This window comes from Bufo gargarizans, chromosome 5 (assembly GCF_014858855.1).
Source record: "Bufo gargarizans isolate SCDJY-AF-19 chromosome 5, ASM1485885v1, whole genome shotgun sequence".
NCBI classification, from domain to species: Eukaryota; Metazoa; Chordata; class Amphibia; order Anura; family Bufonidae; genus Bufo; species Bufo gargarizans.
In genome coordinates, this window is record NC_058084.1 from 217,344,922 (window position 1) to 217,366,897 (window position 21,976).

Sequence of the window (21,976 nt, forward strand, 5' to 3'; positions counted from 1 at the left end):
AGAAACTGATAGCTACACTTCAGAGTAGAAAGCTGGTGACAATTTGTATTTATGCCCGGACATGGAAAAAGTTTATCAGGATAAAATTTTATAGAAATCTAAAAATCTGCCTGTCTGTTCCTATTTCATACATTCTGGAATTTATTCAGAGAGGGCTAGGCTTTGGGGTTAGCTAAAAATACTTTAAAGGTACAGGTTTCTGCCCTTTCGGTGCTTTTTGAAAAATGTTGCCTCAAATCCTTGGGTAGTTGTTTTTTTTTTTTTTTTTTTTTTTTTTTTTTTTTTTTTTTTAGAGCAATGGATAGGATGGCTCCTGTTTCTAAACCAAAAACTCCCTTGTGGGAACTCAATCTGGTGCTAAGATCTCTGATGCAGCCACGTTTTTGAGCCCATTAAATCGTATGATATAAAGTATCTTGCCTACAAAATTGTCTTACTGGTAGCACTCACCACGGCCAGGAGGGTAAGTGAGTTGCATGCCATTTCCAAAAATCCTCCTTTCACTTCTATTCTAGAGGATAGTTATTATCCAGCCTGACCTGGCATTTTTACCTAAAGTATCTTACCAGTTTCATAGATCCCAGGAAATGGTACTTCCTTTTTGTGCCAATCCAAAAAACCCGAAAAGTTTTTTTTTCCCCATATATTAGATGCAAGACTATGCTTATTACATTATCTCAAATCTACGGAGGAGTGGTGAAGTCTTCAGCCTGATTTGTCTTCTCTGGGCCAAATAGGGGTATGAAGGCTACCAAAAGTACCTTGTCTAAATGGATCAGACTTGGCATATCTCAAGCTTACTTGGAGGCTGGTCTTTCTCCTCCAATCTCGGTGAAGGCTCATTCTGTCTCCACTTCTTGGGCTGAAAGATCTGGTGCAACTATTGATCCAATCTGTAGAGCTGCCATGTGGTCTTCTCCCTGTACTTTTTTATGGCACTATAGTTTGGACCTAAACTCTCCCTCTGATCTATCCTTTGGTAGAAAGGTCTTACAAGCAGTGGTCCCTCCCTAAGGAAGGATGATTTCTTTATAATTCTCTGTGGTGCTGTCATGGGGGAAGGGTAAAATGATTACTTACTGGTAATCAGATTTCCCAGACCCCATGACAGCACCCTTCCTTATTACCTCCCTGTTTTCTTCCTTCTTTTCTATCATATGCACTGGGTGAGGGAAAAAAAATGATCTATATATTGTTGGTTTATTATAAATGTGATTTAACTAAGGTAGGAGCCTTTCTTTCCGCCAAAAGTGTTTTTCAAAGTTAAAATTTTTATTTTTACAGTAAATGTATTAAAATAAGCAAATTTATGAAAGTTTGGTATCCCTGTAATCCTGCTGACCCATGCAACACATTTTAAGGGATACCCCTGATTAATGTAAAAATGAAAATCAGATATCATATAGTACATGACAGTATATTTTTAACGAAGTTAGAACTAGCCCTGTCTCCCCATTTATTGCTCCTTTTGCCCTCCTATATTTACAATATATGAATCTGACATCTTTCTTCTGCAGCTGAGAAGGTGTATCCTTTCTGCTGTAGTTCTCACCCTGTAACTGCCACAACTTCAACAGCTGGTGACAGTTGAAGGATGGAACTGAGTATATGCGTCCACCTCAGCGAGGTGGACAGAAAGGAAAAGAATATATAGCAGGTGTTGCTATGCAGATACACTTTATTGAATATGCTATATATTGTTGGCTATACTAGATTTTAAAAATGACATGCAATTACAAAATTATTCAGATCCAGAGGTTGGCGTGAACTTTTTTTTTTTCTCCATGGAACAACCCTATTAACATCTAATCTTTACCACATAATGAATGGAAACGTAACCCATTTAAAAAATGTTTTCCAGTTTCTCACTACACGGTATGCAATATTAAATGGTGCCATTAGAAAGTAAAACTTATATGAGGGATTATTTTTGCTGGACAGCTATGTTTAAAATATATTTAAATGTTCTGGCTCCTGGAAAGCAGGGAGTAAAAAGATGGAAAATGTCTGCGTCCAGAAGAGATGAAGACTGTCTAGTCTAAAACGGCGTTAGTCAATCTGTCCCATTGTGTATCCATTATAATTTTACCAGTTGGTTATTTTAGGACCATACATAATAATTATAGTACAGTTGAAAAATGGCATATGTCCATCGAGTTTAACCAATGGATGAGGAAAGTGGCTCAAGGAAAGAGATAGTGGGGAATATTAGAACTTTGTTTTCCCTCTGCTGATCCAGAGTAAGGTAATAAACCTCATAAGGCAAGAGCCTTACCCAACCGGATTGATCAATACATATTATGCATCAACAATTTTTCCCCTACAGGTAATGCAGAAGACATGTGGCTCCATATTGATGCTGCATATGCAGGAAGTGCCTTTATTTGTCCAGAAAATAGATATCTTATGAAAGGTGTAGAGGTGAGTACAGCAACAACCAAACATTTGCTTATGTTGTACAATTATGCCTCAGTCTCTGGTATAGTATAATCCAGTTATCAACAACCCCCAGCACTCCCAGAATAAAAAGTGCAGATCTTTCCCTTAGACCTTATCTCTGTGGAGGCTCCAATCCTGGTTTTTGTTCACAATCGCTGATGGAAATCACGGACCAAAGCACTGATTTGTGAATGAGGCTATAGGCTTTTTTTTTTTCTTTTTTTTTTTTTGATTCCTTCCCCCCCCCTCATTATGGTGTTCACTATGCAGAAAAAATATTTTCAGACAGTGTTGAGCGAACTTTGTGTTTCAAGTTCGGTGTAAAAGGTTCGGGTTATCTAAAAACTCTATTATGGATTCCGCTACCATGGACCATAACTTGTATAGTCTGTGGTAGTGGAATCCATAACGAAATTCTTAGATAATCCGAACCATGTACGCCAAACTTGAAACGCTAAGTTCGCACATCAATGCCTATTTTTTGTTTTTAGATGTAAAATTGAGAGAGGATAAATTTAGCCCTCTTAAGATGCTTGAACATTCAATCTTTTGATCACTTGTCCCATACAGGGAGTGCAGAATTATTAGGCAAGTTGTATTTTTGAGGATTAATTTTATTATTGAACAACCATGTTCTCAATGAACCCAAAAAACTCATTAATATCAAAGCTGAATATTTTTGGATGTAGTTTTTAGTTTGTTTTTAGTTTTAGCTATTTTAGGGGGATAGCTGTGTGTGCAGGTGACAATTACTGTGCATAATTATTAGGCAACTTAACAAAAAACAAATATATACCCATTTCAATTATTTATTTTTACCAGTGAAACCAATATAACATCTCAACATTCACAAATATACATTTCTGACATTCAAAAACAAAACAAAAACAAATCAGTGAACAATATAGCCACCTTTCTTTGCAAGGACACTCAAAAGCCTGCCATCCATGGATTCTGTCAGTGTTTTGATCTGTTCACCATCAACATTGCGTGCAGCAGCAACCACAGCCTCCCAGACACTGTTCAGAGAGGTGTACTGTTTTCCCTCCTTGTAAATCTCACATTTGATGATGGACCACAGGTTCTCAATGGGGTTCAGATCAGGTGAACAAGGAGGCCATGTCATTAGATTTTCTTCTTTTATACCCTTTCTTGCCAGCCACGCTGTGGAGTACTTGGACGCGTGTGATGGAGCATTGTCCTGCATGAAAATCATGTTTTTCTTGAAGGATGCAGACTTCTTCCTGTACCACTGCTTGAAGAAGGTGTCTTCCAGAAACTGGCAGTAGGACTGGGAGTTGAGCTTGACTCCATCCTCAACCCGAAAAGGCCCCACAAGCTCATCTTTGATACCAGCCCAAACCAGTACTCCACCTCCACCTTGCTGGCGTCTGAGTCGGACTGGAGCTCTCTGCCCTTTACCAATCCAGCCACGGGCCCATCCATCTGGCCCATCAAGACTCACTCTCATTTCATCAGTCCATAAAACCTTAGAAAAATCAGTCTTGAGATATTTCTTGGCCCAGTCTTGACGTTTCAGCTTGTGTGTCTTGTTCAGTAGTGGTCGTCTTTCAGCCTTTCTTACCTTGGCCATGTCTCTGAGTATTGCACACCTTGTGCTTTTGGGCACTCCAGTGATGTTGCAGCTCTGAAATATGGCCAAACTGGTGGCAAGTGGCATCTTGGCAGCTGCACGCTTGACTTTTCTCAGTTCATGGGCAGTTATTTTGCGCCTTGGTTTTTCCACACGCTTCTTGCGACCCTGTTGACTATTTTGAATGAAACGCTTGATTGTTCGATCACGCTTCAGAAGCTTTGCAATTTTAAGAGTGCTGCATCCCTCTGCAAGATATCTCACTATTTTTGACTTTTCTGAGCCTGTCAAGTCCTTCTTTTGACCCATTTTGCCAAAGGAAAGGAAGTTGCCTAATAATTATGCACACCTGATATAGGGTGGTGATGTCATTAGACCACACCCCTTCTCATTACAGAGATGCACATCACCTAATGTGCTTAATTGGTAGTAGGCTTTCGAGCCTATACAGCTTGGAGTAAGACAACATTCATAAAGAGGATGATGTGGTCAAAATACTAATTTGCCTAATAATTCTGCACTCCCTGTATACTGCAATAGAATACTAAGCAGACTATGGGATTCTGAAGGCTGCCTAAGAAGCTGTGCCTTGTGTGTGGCTTTTCAGGCAGTTAGCCATGAAAGTTCTGCGAAGTTTCAGAAGGGCCTAGGTTATCATAGGAACTGATCTGAGCCTGTGGGGACTCAGATCAGAGGACAGAAGGAGCACCCTCTGTCTAACCTTCGCCAATCAGCTGTTTGAATTGTGTGAGCACTGCCTTCTCTTCACTGTTGCTCACCATTGCAATTGATAAATACAATTTAGGCTCCTTTCACACTAGCGTTCGCTGGTCCGCTCGTGAGCTCCGTTTGAAGGGGCTCACGAGCGGACCCGAACGCAGCCGTCCAGCCCTGATGCAGTCTGAATGGAGCGGATCCGCTCAGACTGCATCAGTCTGGCGGCGTTCAGCCTCCGCTCCGCTCGCCTCCGCACGGACAGGCGGACAGCTGAACGCTGCTTGCAGCATTCGGGTGTCCGCCTGGCCGTGCGGATCCGTGCGGATCCGTCCAGACTTACAATGTAAGTCAATGGGGACGGATCCGTTTGAAGATGCCACAATGTGGCTCAATCTTCAAGCGGATCCGTCCCCCATTGACTTTACATTGAAAGTCTGGACGGATCCGTCCGAGGCTATTTTCACACTTAGCTTTTTTTTTGCAATTTTAATGCAGACGGATCCGTTCTGAACGGAGCCTCCGTCTGCATTATTATGAGCGGATCCGTTCAGAACGGATCCGCCCGAACGCTAGTGTGAAAGTAGCCTTACTGAAGTGAGACAACCCCTTAATGCAGGTATTATCAGTTTTGATATTGTTAGAAATACTTTCTGAGGCTAAACAAAGGACAGGCAGACAGTCTTTCAGGTCTAACTGACCTCTGCTCGGTAACTGCATGAGCACTTAACTAAACTTTATTGAACAACTGACAAACAGGAAGTTACACAAACTGCCATCTAGTGACCATACAATATACTAGGCATATAGCAATGACATACAGTGGTTGTTGCTTATACAATACAAACCTTGTATGCTAACACCCCCACTTAAACTACTATCTGTCAGTCCCAAATCTGTTTCTAGCGAGTGGCTTTGTCAGAGCATCAGCAATCATTTTTTCAGACTCACAATACACAAGTACAATCACTTTTTGATTAAATAAGTCATGAATGTAATGATGTCTGACGTCGATGTGCTTAGTTTTTGCACTAATATTTTCATTTGTTGTAAGCTTAATGCAAGCTTGATTGTCCTCAAATAAGACGGTAGGTTCTGATGTTGCTTCCCCAAGATCCTTGAGTAATTGCTGTAACCACACAATTTCTTGACTGGCATAAGCTGCAGATATGTATTCAGCTTCTGTAGAAGACAATGCCACTGATATCTGTTTCTTGCTGGACCAAGATATAGGACCGTTTCCTAATTTTAATAAGTAACCACTTGTGGATTTGCGTGTGCTGTGGTCACCTGCCCAATCGGAGTCCACATATCCCATGAGGTTTAAGTCACCACTTGCTGACAGTTTCAAACTTAAGTCTTTTGTCTGTTTCAGATATCTCATAACCCTTTTAATTGCATTCCAATCTCTTTGACGTGGTTTATCAACTCTCCTGCATAGAAGAGACATGGCAGCTGCAATATCTGGACGTGTAGTGGTTGCAATGTAAAGAAGTGCCCCCACTGCTTGTCTGTATTGTTCATTAGATGTGAGAAGATCATCTTCTCCTTCTAACTTTATATAGGCTGTATCTATAGGTGTGCTTGTTCTTCTGGCCTCTGTCATGTTGAATTGCTGAAGAATAGATTCAATTTTTGCACTCTGGTTTAACAGGAAACTTCCATCTTTCTCACGCTGGATGTCCATTCCAAGATATGTCACTTCACCTAGGTCTTCACCTAGTGCTTATTGACTATTCCTGTTAACTTTGCAATTTCATCGCTGTTTTTGTGAGCAATGATCAGGTCATCCACATAAATTAGCAGGTACATCCATTCAGCCTCTACTTGTTTAGCATATAGGCACGGATCAGCTTTGCTTCTTGCAAATCCTTCATTTAGTAAAACTTGATTAATCTTCAAGTTCCATGCTCGAGCTGATTGTTTAAGGCCGTAAAGGGATTTTTTTTTCAACTTGCAGACAAGGTGCTCTTGTCCCTTTTTCACATATCCTTCTGGCTGAGACATGTAAATTTCTTCGTCAATATCACCATTAAGAAAATCTGTCTTAATATCGTGATGTTTCACAATCATTGTACGCATGGCAGCCACTGTCATAAGTGTTCTGAAAGTACTTTGTTTAGCAACTGGAGCAAAAGTAGCATCATAGTCCTCACCGAACTTCTGTGAGTAACCTTCAGCGTTACGTTGGGTTTTAAAAACCCATTTACATCCTATGGCATGTTTACCGTGAGGGAGCTCTAAAAGTGTCCATGTCTGGAGATCATTGATGTTATTTCTTCATCAGCGGCTTTATTCCACATTTGTTTCTCATGCATTGGCAGTTTCTGCATCTCTTTCCATGAACCTGGTTCAGTTTGAACGGCTCTGCGAGCTATGTAAGATAAACGTTCAGCTGGAACACCTTTATTGGTTCTGGTTGATCTTCTGACTGAAGGTATCTCTGGTTCAGTTTCAGCTTTTGATTTTTCTTCAGTAATTTCTATTTCTGTGTCACTTTCCTTATCCTCTTGAGTGACTGATGTTGATTCTTTTTCAGGGTGAATAGTTTGTGTCAGTTGTTCAAACTTTAAACACATAGAACTTTCATCAATAATCACACTTCTGCTGACTGTTACCTTGTTTGTGTCTTGATGTAAAATCCTGTATCCTTTTTGAGATTCACTGTAACCCACAAGTACCCCTTCTTTTGCACATGCATCCCATTTTCTACGTTTTTTTTTCTTTTGGAATGTGTACATAGGCTTTACTTCCAAAAACTGTCTTAAATCTGGTTTCTTTTTGTTCCACAGTTCATATGGAGTTTTTGTTGTTTTTCCTGGCAAACGATTTTGAAGATAACACGCAATCATGATGGCTTCTCCCCAGTATGTAGTTGGCATATCAGCATCAAATAGCATGCTCCTCCCACTTTCACACAGTGTGAGGTTCATTCTCTCTGCAACTCCATTGTGCTCTGGGTTATATGGAACAGTTGTTTGGAACATTATTCCATGTTTCCTGAGGATGACTTGTTTTACCACTTGTATATTCTGAGCCATTATCTGTTCGTAGTACTCTGGGCATCCTGCCAAATTTATTACTTCGGCGAGATACTCTTCTAATTTCTCTGGCACTTCATCCTTATTGTGAAGTAGAAACACTGTGGTATATCTGGAGTAATCATCAATAAAGGTCAGAAAGTACTTTTTCTTTCCTGGAGTTATAGTTTTCATTGGACCACAAAGATCTGAATGTATTAAGTCCAGAGGTTTTTGAGTTTTGCTGCTGGTCTGCTTGGGAAAAGGTGTCCTAGTCATTTTTCCTTTAATACAGCTGGTGCAGATCATTATTTTGTCACATGGATTAATCTTAATACCACTTGCATAGTTATTCTCAACTATTTTCTTTATTGTGTTAGAATTTCTGTGCCCGAATCGTCTGTGCCAAGTGTGGATGCAGTTTGAATGTTTATCCTCTTTGGCTGTTTTAACCATTTCACTGCAGTTCAGCTGATATAGTTTATCTCTGATTTCAGCCTTTGCAAGCAAGCTATCCCCTTTTGTGATGATACAACTGTCACCCTGAACTGTGACTACATTGCCTTGGTTAGCGAGTTTCTTTACTGACAAAAGGTTGCTGTCAAGATCTGGCACATACAAAACATTCCTCATATGGCTCTTTCTAGTGATATCTGGACAGATGGGACAGTATAGAAAACCATCTGCTATTCCCACTGATTTCATGAGTTGTCCATTAGCTGTAGTTATCCTTTCTGTTCTGCTTTCAGCAAGCTGAGTGAAGAAATGTCGGTCATTTGTCATGTGGCTTGTAGCACCTGAGTCCACACACCACGCTTGCACAGAGGTGACACCATTCTTGGATCCGAATGCATACTCCTTTGTTTCTATGACATTCTTAGCTTGTTGCAATCCACTTTGTTTTCCAGGACGTCCCTCCATGACAGTACCCACTGGAGGATGTCCTATTGGATCTCTGTAGGGACAGGAAGCGTGAGAGGTTAAAAGGCCCCTACCCCCCCACCAGTGTTCTTCCTGTCCCTACAGGGATAGGAGCAGTGAGATGGGATCCCTGCTATTGTAGGGAACATCACTAGGCCGAGGCTGGTCGGGGGGCTCTTGCCTCTCCTCTTCAGCCTCCGTGCGGCCTAAAGCCAGCACCCCTCTGGGAAGGGGTCCCCTAGCTTTCCAGTACCTTTTTCTGTGGCAGGCTGCAGGTACCTGGACGCTGTGCGGCTTCTCCGACGGAGCTCTGCGCCCAGCAGCGGCTCCGCCCTCCTCGATGACGCGGTCGGCGTCACTTCCTGTGCGACCCGGAAGTGACGCATCCAAGATGGCGGCGCGCATACATGCTGGAGGCCTCGCATGTGGGGTCGATTCTTCTTAGGAAGAGTCCCCCGGAAGAGGAGGCGGTCCCGAGCGGAGATGAGGGGAGGGCCAGTAAGGTAAGATCCTTATAAAATCACTGTGATGTGTGCTTTGGCGGTTGCATCATGGAGGCCCAGGGTGTGAGCAAGCTAGATGCGGTAGCTGACCCCCTCATCCAGAGTAATGCACTTAGTATCGGATTCGGAGGAGGAAACCGGGTACCGGGTACCCCTCGGACGATTTGGAGGAACAGATCCCCCCCCCCCTTCCGTGTCGGAGGAACCTAGGAAATATCTGTTTTCCTCAGATCAACTTGACTCGCTCCTTACAGCGGTAACACAGACCATGGCAGTTGGGGAGGAGGAGCCGAAACGTTCAGTACAGGACGAGATGTTCGGCGGATTAAGGGCCAGGAAAAGAAAGCTTTTCCCGGTGAATACATATTTACAGGATCTTATCAAAGATGATGGGGAAGAGGGTGACAAAAAACTCTATATACCCAGAGAATTCAAAAGCAGGCTGGCTTTCAATCCTGAAGAAACTAAACTTTGGGATGAGATTCCAAAGGTCGACATTCAAGTGGCCAAAGTGGTGAAGAATACATCTATTCCATTCGAGGATTCCTCACAATTAAAAGACCCCATGGATCGGAAAATGGATGGACTTCTGAAGAAAGCCTGGGAATCTTCAGCAGCCACTATTAATGCTAATATTTCAGCAACCTCAGTAGCCCGCGCAATGTGCTTATGGCTAGAGCAACTGGAGGAGCATCTCAAGATGAAGACTTCCAGGGAGGAAATTTTAGAGTCCTTACCTTTATTAAAATTTGAATAGAAGTGTTACTGAGGCTCACCAGTCGGTCAATATGGATAGAGGTGCTCAATCACCGGTACACCTAAAAAAACGTGAGATTGTGTTGTATTGGAAAAGAAAATTGTGATGGCACACTCACATTTGGTTTAATGAACTGGATTTATTATTTTAAGTTAAATATTCGATTTACGTTATTATATATAATTAATTATATATGTACATATATTAAAAAAAAAAATTAAGTTGATTTGTTTTTGCGGAGTATTGCTATTCTTCAATACATGTGCAATGACGTTGCAAATAGAAGGCAGTCCAGTATAAATCCAATCAAGAGAAAGCGTGAAAAAAATATATAAATACGTGAAAAAATATATTTTCAATCAGGAAAAAAGGTAAAGATTGGTGCTCATTCACTCCAATATATATTGTGCACGATAAAAAATAGTAAATAAATATTGATTAAAAAAAAGTGAATTTCAAATAGTGTGGGTGGTTTTGTATATTAAAACAATGTCAGATATTTGCTGGTTGGAAATCTGCAATGGTTATTCTTCTATTTATCGGGTTTCCCGATAGTAGAACGTCTGCCCTTTGATGAGAGAGCGAGTATCTTGATGATAGTATATATAGTTGAAGTCTATTATATGGTTTCCCGATATAGCTCTTTCATATATCCGTCATGATTGGCGAAATGAATATATTCATATGTGGAGGAACAGTAAATAGTTTGAAAAGTTTACTTTACCCCTCTTCATCCGTTACGATGTATTCCTTTGTGCAAGGACCTGCGTGGCGTCCCACGTGATCGCTCGCCTTACCATGTGATGTTGCACGTGTTGATGATGCAGGTTGACGTCACACGGTGTTTTAGTTCCTGATTGGCCAATCCCTTTTGCTGCGGGAAATTTGAAAGATTATCACTGAGACGGATATGTTCTTTTCCGATGACTTAATTCCAAGTAGTGGATTTCCTTTTAGTCCTCACTAGTTCCTCAGACCAGACGCGTTTCGGGACACTTTTGGTCCCTTCCTCAGTGGTCAAGTTGTAGTGTGTCAGGAGCGAGTGAGGATTTAAATGCTGGTTTCTTTAAGGGGTGTTGCCTTCAATTTGTTTGAGTTATTTGTAAGTCCTGGTCTGGATTTGGTTTTGTAAATCCTGGTCTGGATTTGGTCTGCCGTTTGATGGCCAGAATACAATAAAATAAATAGATGCATATTCACATTGTCTGTGTTGTAATCTATTTCTCATTAAGAGTATTTTGTATTACAAATGTGAAAGTTATATTGTATATTTTAGATCTCATCTCTGGATTTGTATTCACTCTTCTTCCGCTGTGCATTGCTAGCGGTTCTTTTATATATATGCGGTTACAGTGTGTTTTACTCCCTTCTCTTTTTTTCAGGATGTTTATTATTTAAAATCGGATTTTCTGGTGTAAATGAAATATAAGTTGTCATATTTTTACCGCCACTTTATTGTTTGGGTCTTATCTGGGTGGTATTCGTGGTGGTTTCTTTCTGTTATATGGTTTATCACTTCAGGTTATGACTTGGTAGGTGTTTGGTAATAATCTTGGTTTATTTTGTGCTGAACTGGTTATTTCACTTGTATGTATCTGTGTCTAAAGAGTGTTGTTCCATTGTTGGTGTTCATACAGTCCTTGCGTTTTTGGTGCGGTTTATTAAAATTTGCAGCATCCTTCATGGCGGACGCCTCAGCAGAGTCAATTCGTTTCGCTGCTAGAAATGACGCTCTTACGAACACAGCAAGACGGGCCCTCTGGCTCAAATCCTGGACAGGAGACATTGCCTCTAAAAATAAATTATGCGCAATTCCCTTCACCGGAGCATACCTTTTCGGCCAGGTCCTCGATTCCAAACTGGAAAGTGCAGCGGACAAAAAGGGGTTTCCGGAAGAAAAGGCAAAGAAGCCAGTGCAGCCCTTTCGTAAGACCTCTAGGCAGTTTACATCCTCAGAGAGAGGGAAAGGTAAAACTGGTAGATGGAGCTACCCTAAAGGAGGGAGAGGTAGGGGGTTCCTCTTCAATCCTAACTCAGGCCCAAGTAAGCAATGACATCAGGCCAGTAGGGGGCAGGCTCTGCTTATTTTGGGAATCCTGGACTCGGATTACCCAAAATCAGTGGATCCTCAATTCCATCCGAGAAGGGGTAAAATTAGAATTCCACGGTCCTCCCCCGGAAAGATTCCTAGTCACAAGTCCATTCGGTGGGGCAACAAAATCAATTAGGTCTGGACGTACAGAAACTTTTAAAATTAAATGCTATAGTCCAGGTTCCGGAAAATCAGAAATTCTTGGGTCATTATTCAAGTCTTTCTAATAAAAAAAAACGGGAGGAACGTACAGGACAATTATCAATCTGAAGTCTCTGAACTAGTCTATAACCTATCACAAGTTCAAGATGGAATCCATAAAGTCGGCAATTCCGTTAATTTCAGTAGGCGACCTACTATGTACCATGGACCTGAAGGATGCTTATTATCACATCCCGATTCATCCTCTACACCAGAAATATCTCAGGTTTGCAGTCATCCAGGAGGGGACGGTCCTTCATTATCAGTTCCAGTGTCTCCCCTTTGGAATTTCATCGGCCCCTCGCATCTTTACAAAGGTCATCACTGAGATTGTGGCGTATTTAAGAGAACAGCAGATAAGGATTGTTCCATACCTGGACGACCTTCTTATTGCAGACACAAAACAGAATCTCAAGGGCAGTATTCATCAGACCTTAGCCCTCTTCAAGGATCTGGGCTGGGTGATAAATTACCCCAAATCCGACCTAGTACCAAGCACCAGGAAGCAATTTCTAGGGGTTCTCTTGGACACAAAGTCAGTTCTCCTTCCTTCCAGAGTCCAAGCAGGAGATAATGAGAAAGATGACGTCCTTTTCAGAAACAGAAGGGCCATACTCTAAGGGAGGCAATGAAGACCTTGGCCTGATGACATCATGTATTGCAGTGATCCCGTGGGTTCAGTTTCATTCCAGGAGCCTACAGTCCGCAGTCCTGTTATCTTGGGACAGGGATCATCATTCCTTAGACTCAAAGATAACGCTTACAAAGCTGTGTCTAGATTCTCTATCCTGGTGGACCAACCCCGAAAATCTAAAGGGGGTGGCCTGGAACCCATCTCCATCCATAGTCCTCACCACGGATGCAAGCCAGTGGGGTTGGGGGGCCCATCTGAAGGGACAGATTTTCCAGGGCAGATGGTCCAGCCTGGACAGCCACAGATCGTCAAATTACAGGGAGCTGAAGGCGGTATGGAAGACGCTAAAATCAGCCGAGTACATTCTCTCCAACCACCACATCAGAGTTCTGTCAGACAATGTGACAACCGTGTTACCTGAAGCGTCAGGGGGGGACCAGGAACCCTCTACTTCAGGTCTTGTCAGAAAAAAAATTTCACTGGGCAGAGAGGAAAGTCCTCTCGGTGACGGCTGTTCACTTAAAGGGAGCAGAGAACTCCGCGGCAGACTTTCTAAGCAGACACTGTCTCGATGCAGGCGAATGGTGTCTAAACCGGGAAGTTTTCCTTCAGATCTGCCACCAATGGGGGTCCCCACAGATAGACCTATTTGCCTCTAGAAGGAACACCCAGGTAGATCAATTCTTCTCCCTGAACCCCAGAGACAATCCGCTGGGGGTAGACGCCTTATCCCAGGATTGGGACATGGACTTGGCATATGCCTTCCCTCCGTTTCCCTTGATTCCATTGGTCCTGAAGAAACTAAAGGCTTGCTCAGCGACCCTTATTCTGATAGCCCCGGCCTGGCCGAAGAGAGCCTGGTTTCCGCTGTTGATGGATTTACTCCTAGGAGATCCAATAACCCTTCCAGGAAGGAAGGACCTTCTCATTCAAGGGCCCCTGGAACACCCAAACCTCGAGAAACTAAAGCTAACAGCCTGGATCCTGAAAGGCAGATCCTGAGAAGTAAAGGCCTGTCAGATAAGGTAATCTCAACCTTGCAGCAGAGCCGCAAACCTGTAACCTCAGCCATATACTTAGATATGGAAAAGGTTTTCATCATGGCTCGCAGACACTCATCCAGGGATCTCTGTCCCGTCTATAGGCTGCATTCTGGACTTTTTACAGGCAGGGTTCGATTTGGGCCTAAAACCCAGTACCCTTAAGGTCCAGATTTCGGGTTTCAGTAGTTTTCTTGATACCCCCCTGGCCGACCACAGGTGGATTAGGAGATTTGTTAAATCAATTTCCAGGTTAAGACCCACTGTCAGGCAGACTGTTCCCCCATGGGACTTAAATGTAGTCTTAGAGGGTCTTTGTAGTTCTCCCTTTGAACCTATTGACCAGTTATCGGATAAGTGGCTTTCCCTTAAAGCTGTCTTTTTACTAGCCATTACCACAGCTCGTAGAATCGGAGATTCAGGCCCTCTCCATCAGGGAACCATTCCTGAGGATTCTGGATGACCGAGTCATTTTGAAATTAGATCCATCTTTCTTACCAAAAGTGGTATCACCGTTTTCACAGAGATCAGGAAATAATTCTTCCCTCCTTTTGTGCCTCCCCCAAGAATGCGAAAGAAGGAAGATTCCACTGCCTGGACGTAAGAAGATCCATTCTTGCTTACCTTCAGAGGACGGAGCCGTGGAGAAGATCACAGAACCTCTTTGTTTCGTTTGGAAGGAACAGAGGCAACAAGGCCTCGAAACAGACTCTAGCCCGTTGGATCAGAGACTTGATTCGAGAGGCTTACATACAGAAAGGACTTTCTTGCCCTTTTCCTATAAGAGCCCACTCCACCAGAGCAGTGGCATCATCGTGGGCAGAGAAAGCAGATGCTTCAGTGGAGCAGATTTGCAGGGCCGCGACCTGGTCCAGTTTCTCTACATTTGTCAAGCATTATAGACTAGATTCTCTGGCCAACCAGGATCTGGCATTTGGTCGCAAGGTCCTTCAGGCTGTGGTCCCCCTCCTAGTTATTTAGCTGGTAGTTCTCCAGTGGGTACTGTCATGGAGGGACGTCCTGGAAACGAAGGTTTAGTCTTACCGGTAAACGGTTTTCCAGGAGTCCGACATGACAGTACCCGTTATTTTCCCCCCGATAATTCTTTTCGGTTATTGCCAGGGTCCTTAAATTACCTTTCCAATGTGAGACTAACATGGAAGTTTAATAAATACGTTGGATCCTATCTGGTGTAGTAATTGGAAAGAACACTGGTGGGAGGGTAGGGGAGGGGCCTTTTAACCTCTTACGCTTCCTGTCCCTACAGAGATCCAATAGGACATCCTCCAGTGGGTACTGTCATGTCGGACATGTCTATTCTATTCTAGCTTTCCAGATTCTACAATCTACCTTTTAGGTGTCCTGTTTTTTTGCACACAAAGCATTCCCGCTTTTCTAGCTGCACATTACTGCTTTTATTTTTGTATTTCATCTTTAAAGCAGTCTCTGAACACATACTTGCATTACTCATGCTTTCTGTTTTGCACTTGTATTCATCCACAAGCTTGCCTTTAACATATTCCAGTGTCAGTTCATCATCTGGATGTGCATCCAGTGCTGTGACAAGTGTCTCATAACTTTCAGGAAATCCACTTAACAATAATGCTGCAACATGGAAGTCTTTTATATCTTCTCCAATCCCTGTCTCCACCATTTCTATGGTCTGTCTTTATATAGTCCTACATGTCCCGGTCTTTCTGCAGCTTAGTCTGATACAGCTTTCTGATTAAATACAGTTTATTGCTGAGATTAACTTTCATGCACTTTTTGTAATCCTTCCCACGTGCCTTTAGCAGTTTGACAGTTACATATATGTATGATTTGATCATTGTCTATGCACAGAGAGATTGTGCTCTGGGCTTTCTGATCTCTGTCTAACCACTCCTCTGTGGGCTGTGCAGGTCTAGGTTCATCTATACATTTCCACGTACATTCTCTTATAAGCAGCATTTTCATCTTAAATTTCCAGGATTGGTAGTTCTGATTTGTCAGATTTGCGATGGGGAACTTTGCTGAGGGGATGGTGGCAGCCATTTCTGCTGTTTGCCTTTCTGTTGAGGTCTCCTGCACTCAATTGCTTTAGCTCACTGTATCTGGTTCTATCCAGAGGTAATCTGTGTTATATACAGGGCTTCTGTAGCATGTCCTGGGCCCATAACCTGTTAGAAATACTTTCTGAGGCTAAACAAAGGACAGGCAGACAGTCTTTCAGGTCTGACTGACCTCTGCTCGGTAACTGCACGAGCACTTAACTGAACTTTATTGAACAACTGACAAACAGGAAGTTACACAAACTGCCATCTAGTGACCATACAATATACTAGGCATATAGCAATGACCTACAGTGGTTGTTGCTTATACAATACAAACTTTGTATGCTAACAGATATGATGATACCAACCGGATTAATCAAAACCTATTGTGCATCAACAATTTTTTTTTCCCCTACAGGTAATGCAGAAAACATGTGGCTCCATACTGATGCTGCATATCCATAGGCTATGTACACCTTTGGAGGCAATCTGTTTGATTGCACTTTACTCATTTCTGTCTAAAAATCATATTTTCAATTGACCTTTATTAAAAATAGAGCCATTCTGTCGCAAAAGGTAAATGGTCTTTCAAACTGTGTGAGTGGTAATTTCACTTTGTCCTGGTCATCTAATAAACCTTATCCCTAAACTGCTAAGAGATCATAAACACTTATTTAAGCCACATTCTATCAGTACATAAGAACTGAGCTATTAGTGTGTATAATGTCAGAGCAGACATAAGGTCCTGTCAGCTCCTCAAATGATGGAAAAGACAGAATCCACAGGCTGCTGCAAGAGCATGTCACCTATGTACACAAAAAAGATTCCATATTTTGTTTTAATAAAGAACAATTGAAAAACCGATTTTAGTTTAAAAGAAGTACAATGCAATAATAAAAGAAATTGCCACGCAGCCTTAAACATTTCGTATAACCATATTAAACCCTTGGTACTTTAGACACCATTACACGCTATTACATCAAGGCAATGGTGCAGATCCTTTCATTTAACCGTAAGTCTGATTGCTGCATTGTAAGAGGGGGATAGAAAACTAAAGGCTGCATATTTTATATACACAGGCAGAATAAACTGGCATTCATAACATTTTAATAAAAAAAGTATTGTGTAACATTTAAGTACCTTTACAGGACCCAAAAATGCAAAAAGAAAATTACACTTAAAGGGGCTCTGCACTTTCAATTAACTGATCTATCCTCTGGATAGATCATCAGCTTCTGATTGGCGGGGGTCTGACGCCCGGGACCCCCGCCGATCAGCTGTTTGAGAAGGCAGCTGCGCTCCAGCAGCACCGCGGCCTTCTCACTGTTTACCGCCGGGCCGCCCGCCCACTGACGTCACGACTTGTATCAACTAGAGTGGGCGCGGCTAAGCTCTGTTCACTTGAATGGAGCTTAGCCGCGCCCACTCTAGTTGATGCAAGTCGTGACGTCAGTGGGCCGGCGGGCCGGCGGTAAACAGTGAGAAGGCCGCGGCGCTGCTGGAGCGCAGCTGCCTTCTCAAACAGCTGATCGGCGGGGGTCCCGGGTGTCGGACCCCCGCCGATCAGAAGCTGATGATCTATCCAGAGGATAGATCAGTTAATTGAAAGTGCAGAACCCCTTTAAGGGGTAACTGGTGTAAAGTAGAACTGGCTCAGTTGTCTATAGAAACTAATTAGATTCCACCTTTCATTTTTGACAGCTCCTTTGGAAAATGAAAGGTGGAATCTGGTTGCTATGGGCAACTAAACCAGTAATACTTTTCACCTTTTTAGTTTTGAATTTTTAATTCATATGTTTTTTATAAAACGCATGTACAGTAACATGACCCTGTAATTAGGTTACCAATATCCGTCACAACAAGTCTTTAAATATGCAGTATATGACCATGCATCAGACATCTGATGGTACACCTGGAAGTGGAGGCGGCACTGAAGAAGCTGCTTTTGGCCTTCTGGGTATGCCAAGTCATCAGCGAGACATGCATAGTGGGTATCTATCTATCTGCTCTGCTCAGATGGCGGCAGTAAATCTTCTGCACTAGAATTGACACTCAAATTAATGGTGCTGTCATGAGATTAACAGGGTGAGATAACAAGTATGGCCCTGTCAATCAAGGTGGAGGGGGGGTAGCCTTGAGCACCAGGGCCAACTCCTCGGTGCTCTGAGGCTGATTTTTCAATTAATTTGATTAGTTAGAATCAATTCTTTCATCTTGAATTAGAATCTTTACAACCATTTTAAACTGGCCATACACATTAGATGTTTATCAGCCAAACCCTCCTATTTATGAGACCCACTGACCACCTGATGGCAAATGTCAGGGACATAAAGATCGGTCAGTTGGATTTCAAGTTTTTTTTTCCTCAGCGAATTTCTAGCTCATCCCTCTCAAGCCGAGCATACAGTGTATTGGTCAGGCATTCAGCCAACAGCAATCTAATGTCCATGGCCAGCCTTATGGTGGTCATGGACATTAGTCCAAAGTTGAAATGGACTACTTCAGCCAAAAATATTGTACATCTGGTTTTAATTTAACTATCGTTTTAGCCAACTAATGCAGTAGGCCATCGCCTGAAAAGATGGCTATTTGAAATTTCTGGCCAATAGTTGAACAAAAGATGTTTCATTCATGGACTAAAATATGTATGACTTTGTTTATGAAATGATCGTTCAACCAGATCATAGTTTGTTCAAATGCTGTTCCACTATAAACCTATTCCTTTATAATGTGAATGGTAATGTCCCCCAACCTGTGGCTCTCCAGCTTTTGCAAAACCACAACTCACATCATGTTCTGACAGCATGCGGCTATCAGGGGTTGATGGGAGTTTTGCAATAGTTGGAGAACCGCAGGTTGGACATCACTGGTGTATGGCCACCTTTACAGTGCCCAGACCCTTATGCTTGCCCCTTCATCTTATCTTCATCTTCATAATTTATGCTGCATGACCACAGTATACAGTATGGGTTTGGCGATATGAAACTTTAACATCCTGAGTAAGCTTTAGTTTGATAAGCATAGATGTGTCCCTAGGTTATGAAACAGAGAACCCCTGTGGTGACAACATATAAAAAAAACAATATAATCTGATGGCCCATGTGATTTTCACCAGCTTCAATTTCCTGGTCATTCTTCCATTTAATTAAGTGTATTGGATACTGAAGGAAATGAATGCACCTAGATGTTAAATCCAGAGTAGCATGTGTCAACAGTGTAAAATTTCAATAGCTTCTTAATTTCCAACCTTTATAGTGCGTCTTGGTAAGTCTCCTCCTTTGTAAAGATCTCTAGTAACAAAACAGGTATGTAGTCAATGGTCTATTCCCATCTAGTTTTTGTTATAAATATAATGTTAATGTTGTGCAATTCTTTTCAATATAGTTAACAAATGTTCTCCTTTTTGTCAATTCAGTTTGCAGATTCTTTTAACTTTAATGCTCACAAGTGGCTTCTGGTCAACTTTGACTGCTCTGCATTTTGGTAAGTTACAATAAGGATAAGGCTACTTATACACCAGTGTTTTTGCTGGATTCATCATGGATCAGAAAAAACGCTTCCATCACCATAATACAACCGTCTGCATCCATTATTAACGGATCCTGTTGTATGATCTTTAACATGGCAAAGACTGGTCTGTCATGAACTCCATTGAAAGTCAATGGGGGGGCAGATCCATTTTCTTTTGTCAGAGAAAACTGATCCGTCTCCATTCACTTACATTGTGAGTCATGACTGATCCATCTTGCCCCATTCCACATCGTGGACAGAAAAACTCTGCTTCCAGTGTTATTCTGTCCACAATGGGGATGCAACCAATTGGAACGTAATGCATTCTGGTACAAAACATAAGCGTTTCCCCCGCTATTAACCTATGACGGCTCTCCATAGCGGAAAGGGAAAGCGCAGATGTGAAAGTAGCCTAATATGCATAAATGTAATATTTCGCTCACAAATATAGTTAAAGGATAGTCAAGGATGGTCTGTACACTTACCTTTTATAAAACATACCATGGAGGAAGTTTGCCAAAACTGGTGTAAAGGAAAACTGCATTAGTTGCCCATAGCAACCAATCAAATTCCATTATTTAGAGCTCCTTTGAAAAATAAAAGGTGGAATCTCATTGGTTGCTATAGGCAGCTAGCCCAGTTTTGATAACTCCCCAAAAAGCTATTTTTTTTGTTTGTTTTTTTTGTTTGTTTTTGTTTTTTTTTTGCACTGGCTAGCATTAGGCTACCTGCATACTATGTGGATGGCATCCGATTTTTCTCCATGAAATCTTGTGTGAAAAAAGCACAGCTTAATACAGTACAAGCAATGTGAATGAGATTAGATAAAGCTTGTTCATGTACACTTTTACACTTTGCTTCTGAAACTCTATGTTAAAAGGGAGGGAGGAGCAATCTGATCGGAGTTGAGCTGCATTGGAGGGGCTTATTTATTTTATTTTTTTAGCATGCCCATGGCAGCCTTCCAACTAATATATACCGTATATTTTTAAAGGCTGCCATATGATATATAACATATTATATATGGTTATGTATGCTGCATAGCTGAAATGTATAAATATATTTTCCCCGGCGCCTCCACAACTGCACTCCAGAAGGGTGTCCCTGCCTCCCCAGGACAGGAAACAACGTAGAAGCTCAGACTTAAAAGGCCCCCTACCCTTACCTGCTTCAGCTTGTTGTTTCCTGTCCTCGGGATCGCGTGAAAGCCACTCCTGCTACGTCAGGGGTTCATCGAAGCACGGCCTCGATAACTTGCCCCATCCGGGAGGGCCGTGCTGAGGTTGGGAGTTGACAGGTCCTGTCCCCGTTCTTTCAGCATAAGTCCTTCGGTGAAGGCAGCCCCGGGCTTCCGTTCCCTGCCTCATTGCGGGAACTAGGGATAGTGTGCGTGCGCACAGGCCGGAAGTTAAGTTGCCAGTTCTCAGCGTCACTACCGGTGGCGGGTGACTTCAGAGGACTGGTAAATATAGGGCTGGCTGGGAGTGTGGAGTTCGGCGTCCTGCATCGCTGACTGGTGACATGTCGGCTCCTGTGGAAGCTCCCGAGTCACGCAAGCCTGTGTATCCTGCCGCCCAGAGCCCAGTAAGCCTCCTTCCTGTCTGATATTGACCCTGCTGGGGGGGGGAGAACATTACTATTTCCCTCAATGGTGTGGTGCTGGTGTTAATAGTGTAGCCCTATTACAAAGCCCTGAAAAGATTCAAATAATATCCTACAGGGCAAGGACACAGCAACAGAAGATCTGAGGAGTCATTATCCAAGAAAAGATGTGCATTATGTAGAAAATCCCTGCCCTTCGGAGGAATCTCCCTCTTTCCTTGAATCAATCCGAGATGATTAAGGAAGAGGTTAAGTCAGCAATTGACACAAGGCTCCCTCCGTGTTCTCCTCAGCCCTCTACCTCTCAAAGATCTCAGTTGTCGGCCCGTCAGCCAGAGCCTGACTCTCAGGGAAAAGTATTATCCCTTGAGGAAACTGAATCCTCTGAGGAATCAGGGAGACCCCTTTGTAGCCCAGAAGATACAGAAAGGCTGTTAAGGACCATTAGGACTACAATGAAAATAGAAGAAACTAAGGAGCCTCAGTCTGTGCAGGACAGAATGTTCCAGGGGCTGGGAGAAAAGAGAAAGGTCTTTCCTGGTCATAGTAACATTTAAACGTTGATTAAAAAGGAATGGAAAGATGCAGAGAAAAAGATTTTAATCCATGCCTACTTTAAAAGGAAATAACCATTTTACTGAGGAGGATTCAGTTCTGTGGGACAAGACTCCTAAGATTGATGCGCCTGTCGCCAGGATAGCTAAGAAAACTTCTCTTCCCTTCTCTCCCTTTGAAGACATGTGCCTTTTAAAAGATCCTATGGATAAGAAATGCAAGGGTCTGTTAAAACGTGCATGGGAGACAAACACAGCCATACTTAGGCCCAGTATAGCCGCTACCTGCACCTTAAGATCCCTGTCAGTATGGCTAACACAGCTTGAAGAACACCTGGCGGCAGGGACTCCAAGGGAAGAGA

General features: G+C 42.5%; 1 protein-coding gene across 5 annotated transcripts in view; it reads left to right on the forward strand.

Moving 5' to 3' along the window:
* Positions 1–21,976, forward strand: part of LOC122938153 (aromatic-L-amino-acid decarboxylase-like) — a 270,020-nt gene that overhangs the window by 77,951 nt on the left and 170,093 nt on the right. For all 5 annotated transcript variants that reach the window (XM_044293489.1, XM_044293491.1, XM_044293493.1 and 2 more), the window contains 2 exons: positions 2,327–2,421; positions 19,364–19,431. In XM_044293489.1, the coding sequence (XP_044149424.1) occupies positions 2,327–2,421; positions 19,364–19,431 (163 nt within the window). The remainder of the gene's footprint in view (positions 1–2,326; positions 2,422–19,363; positions 19,432–21,976) is intronic.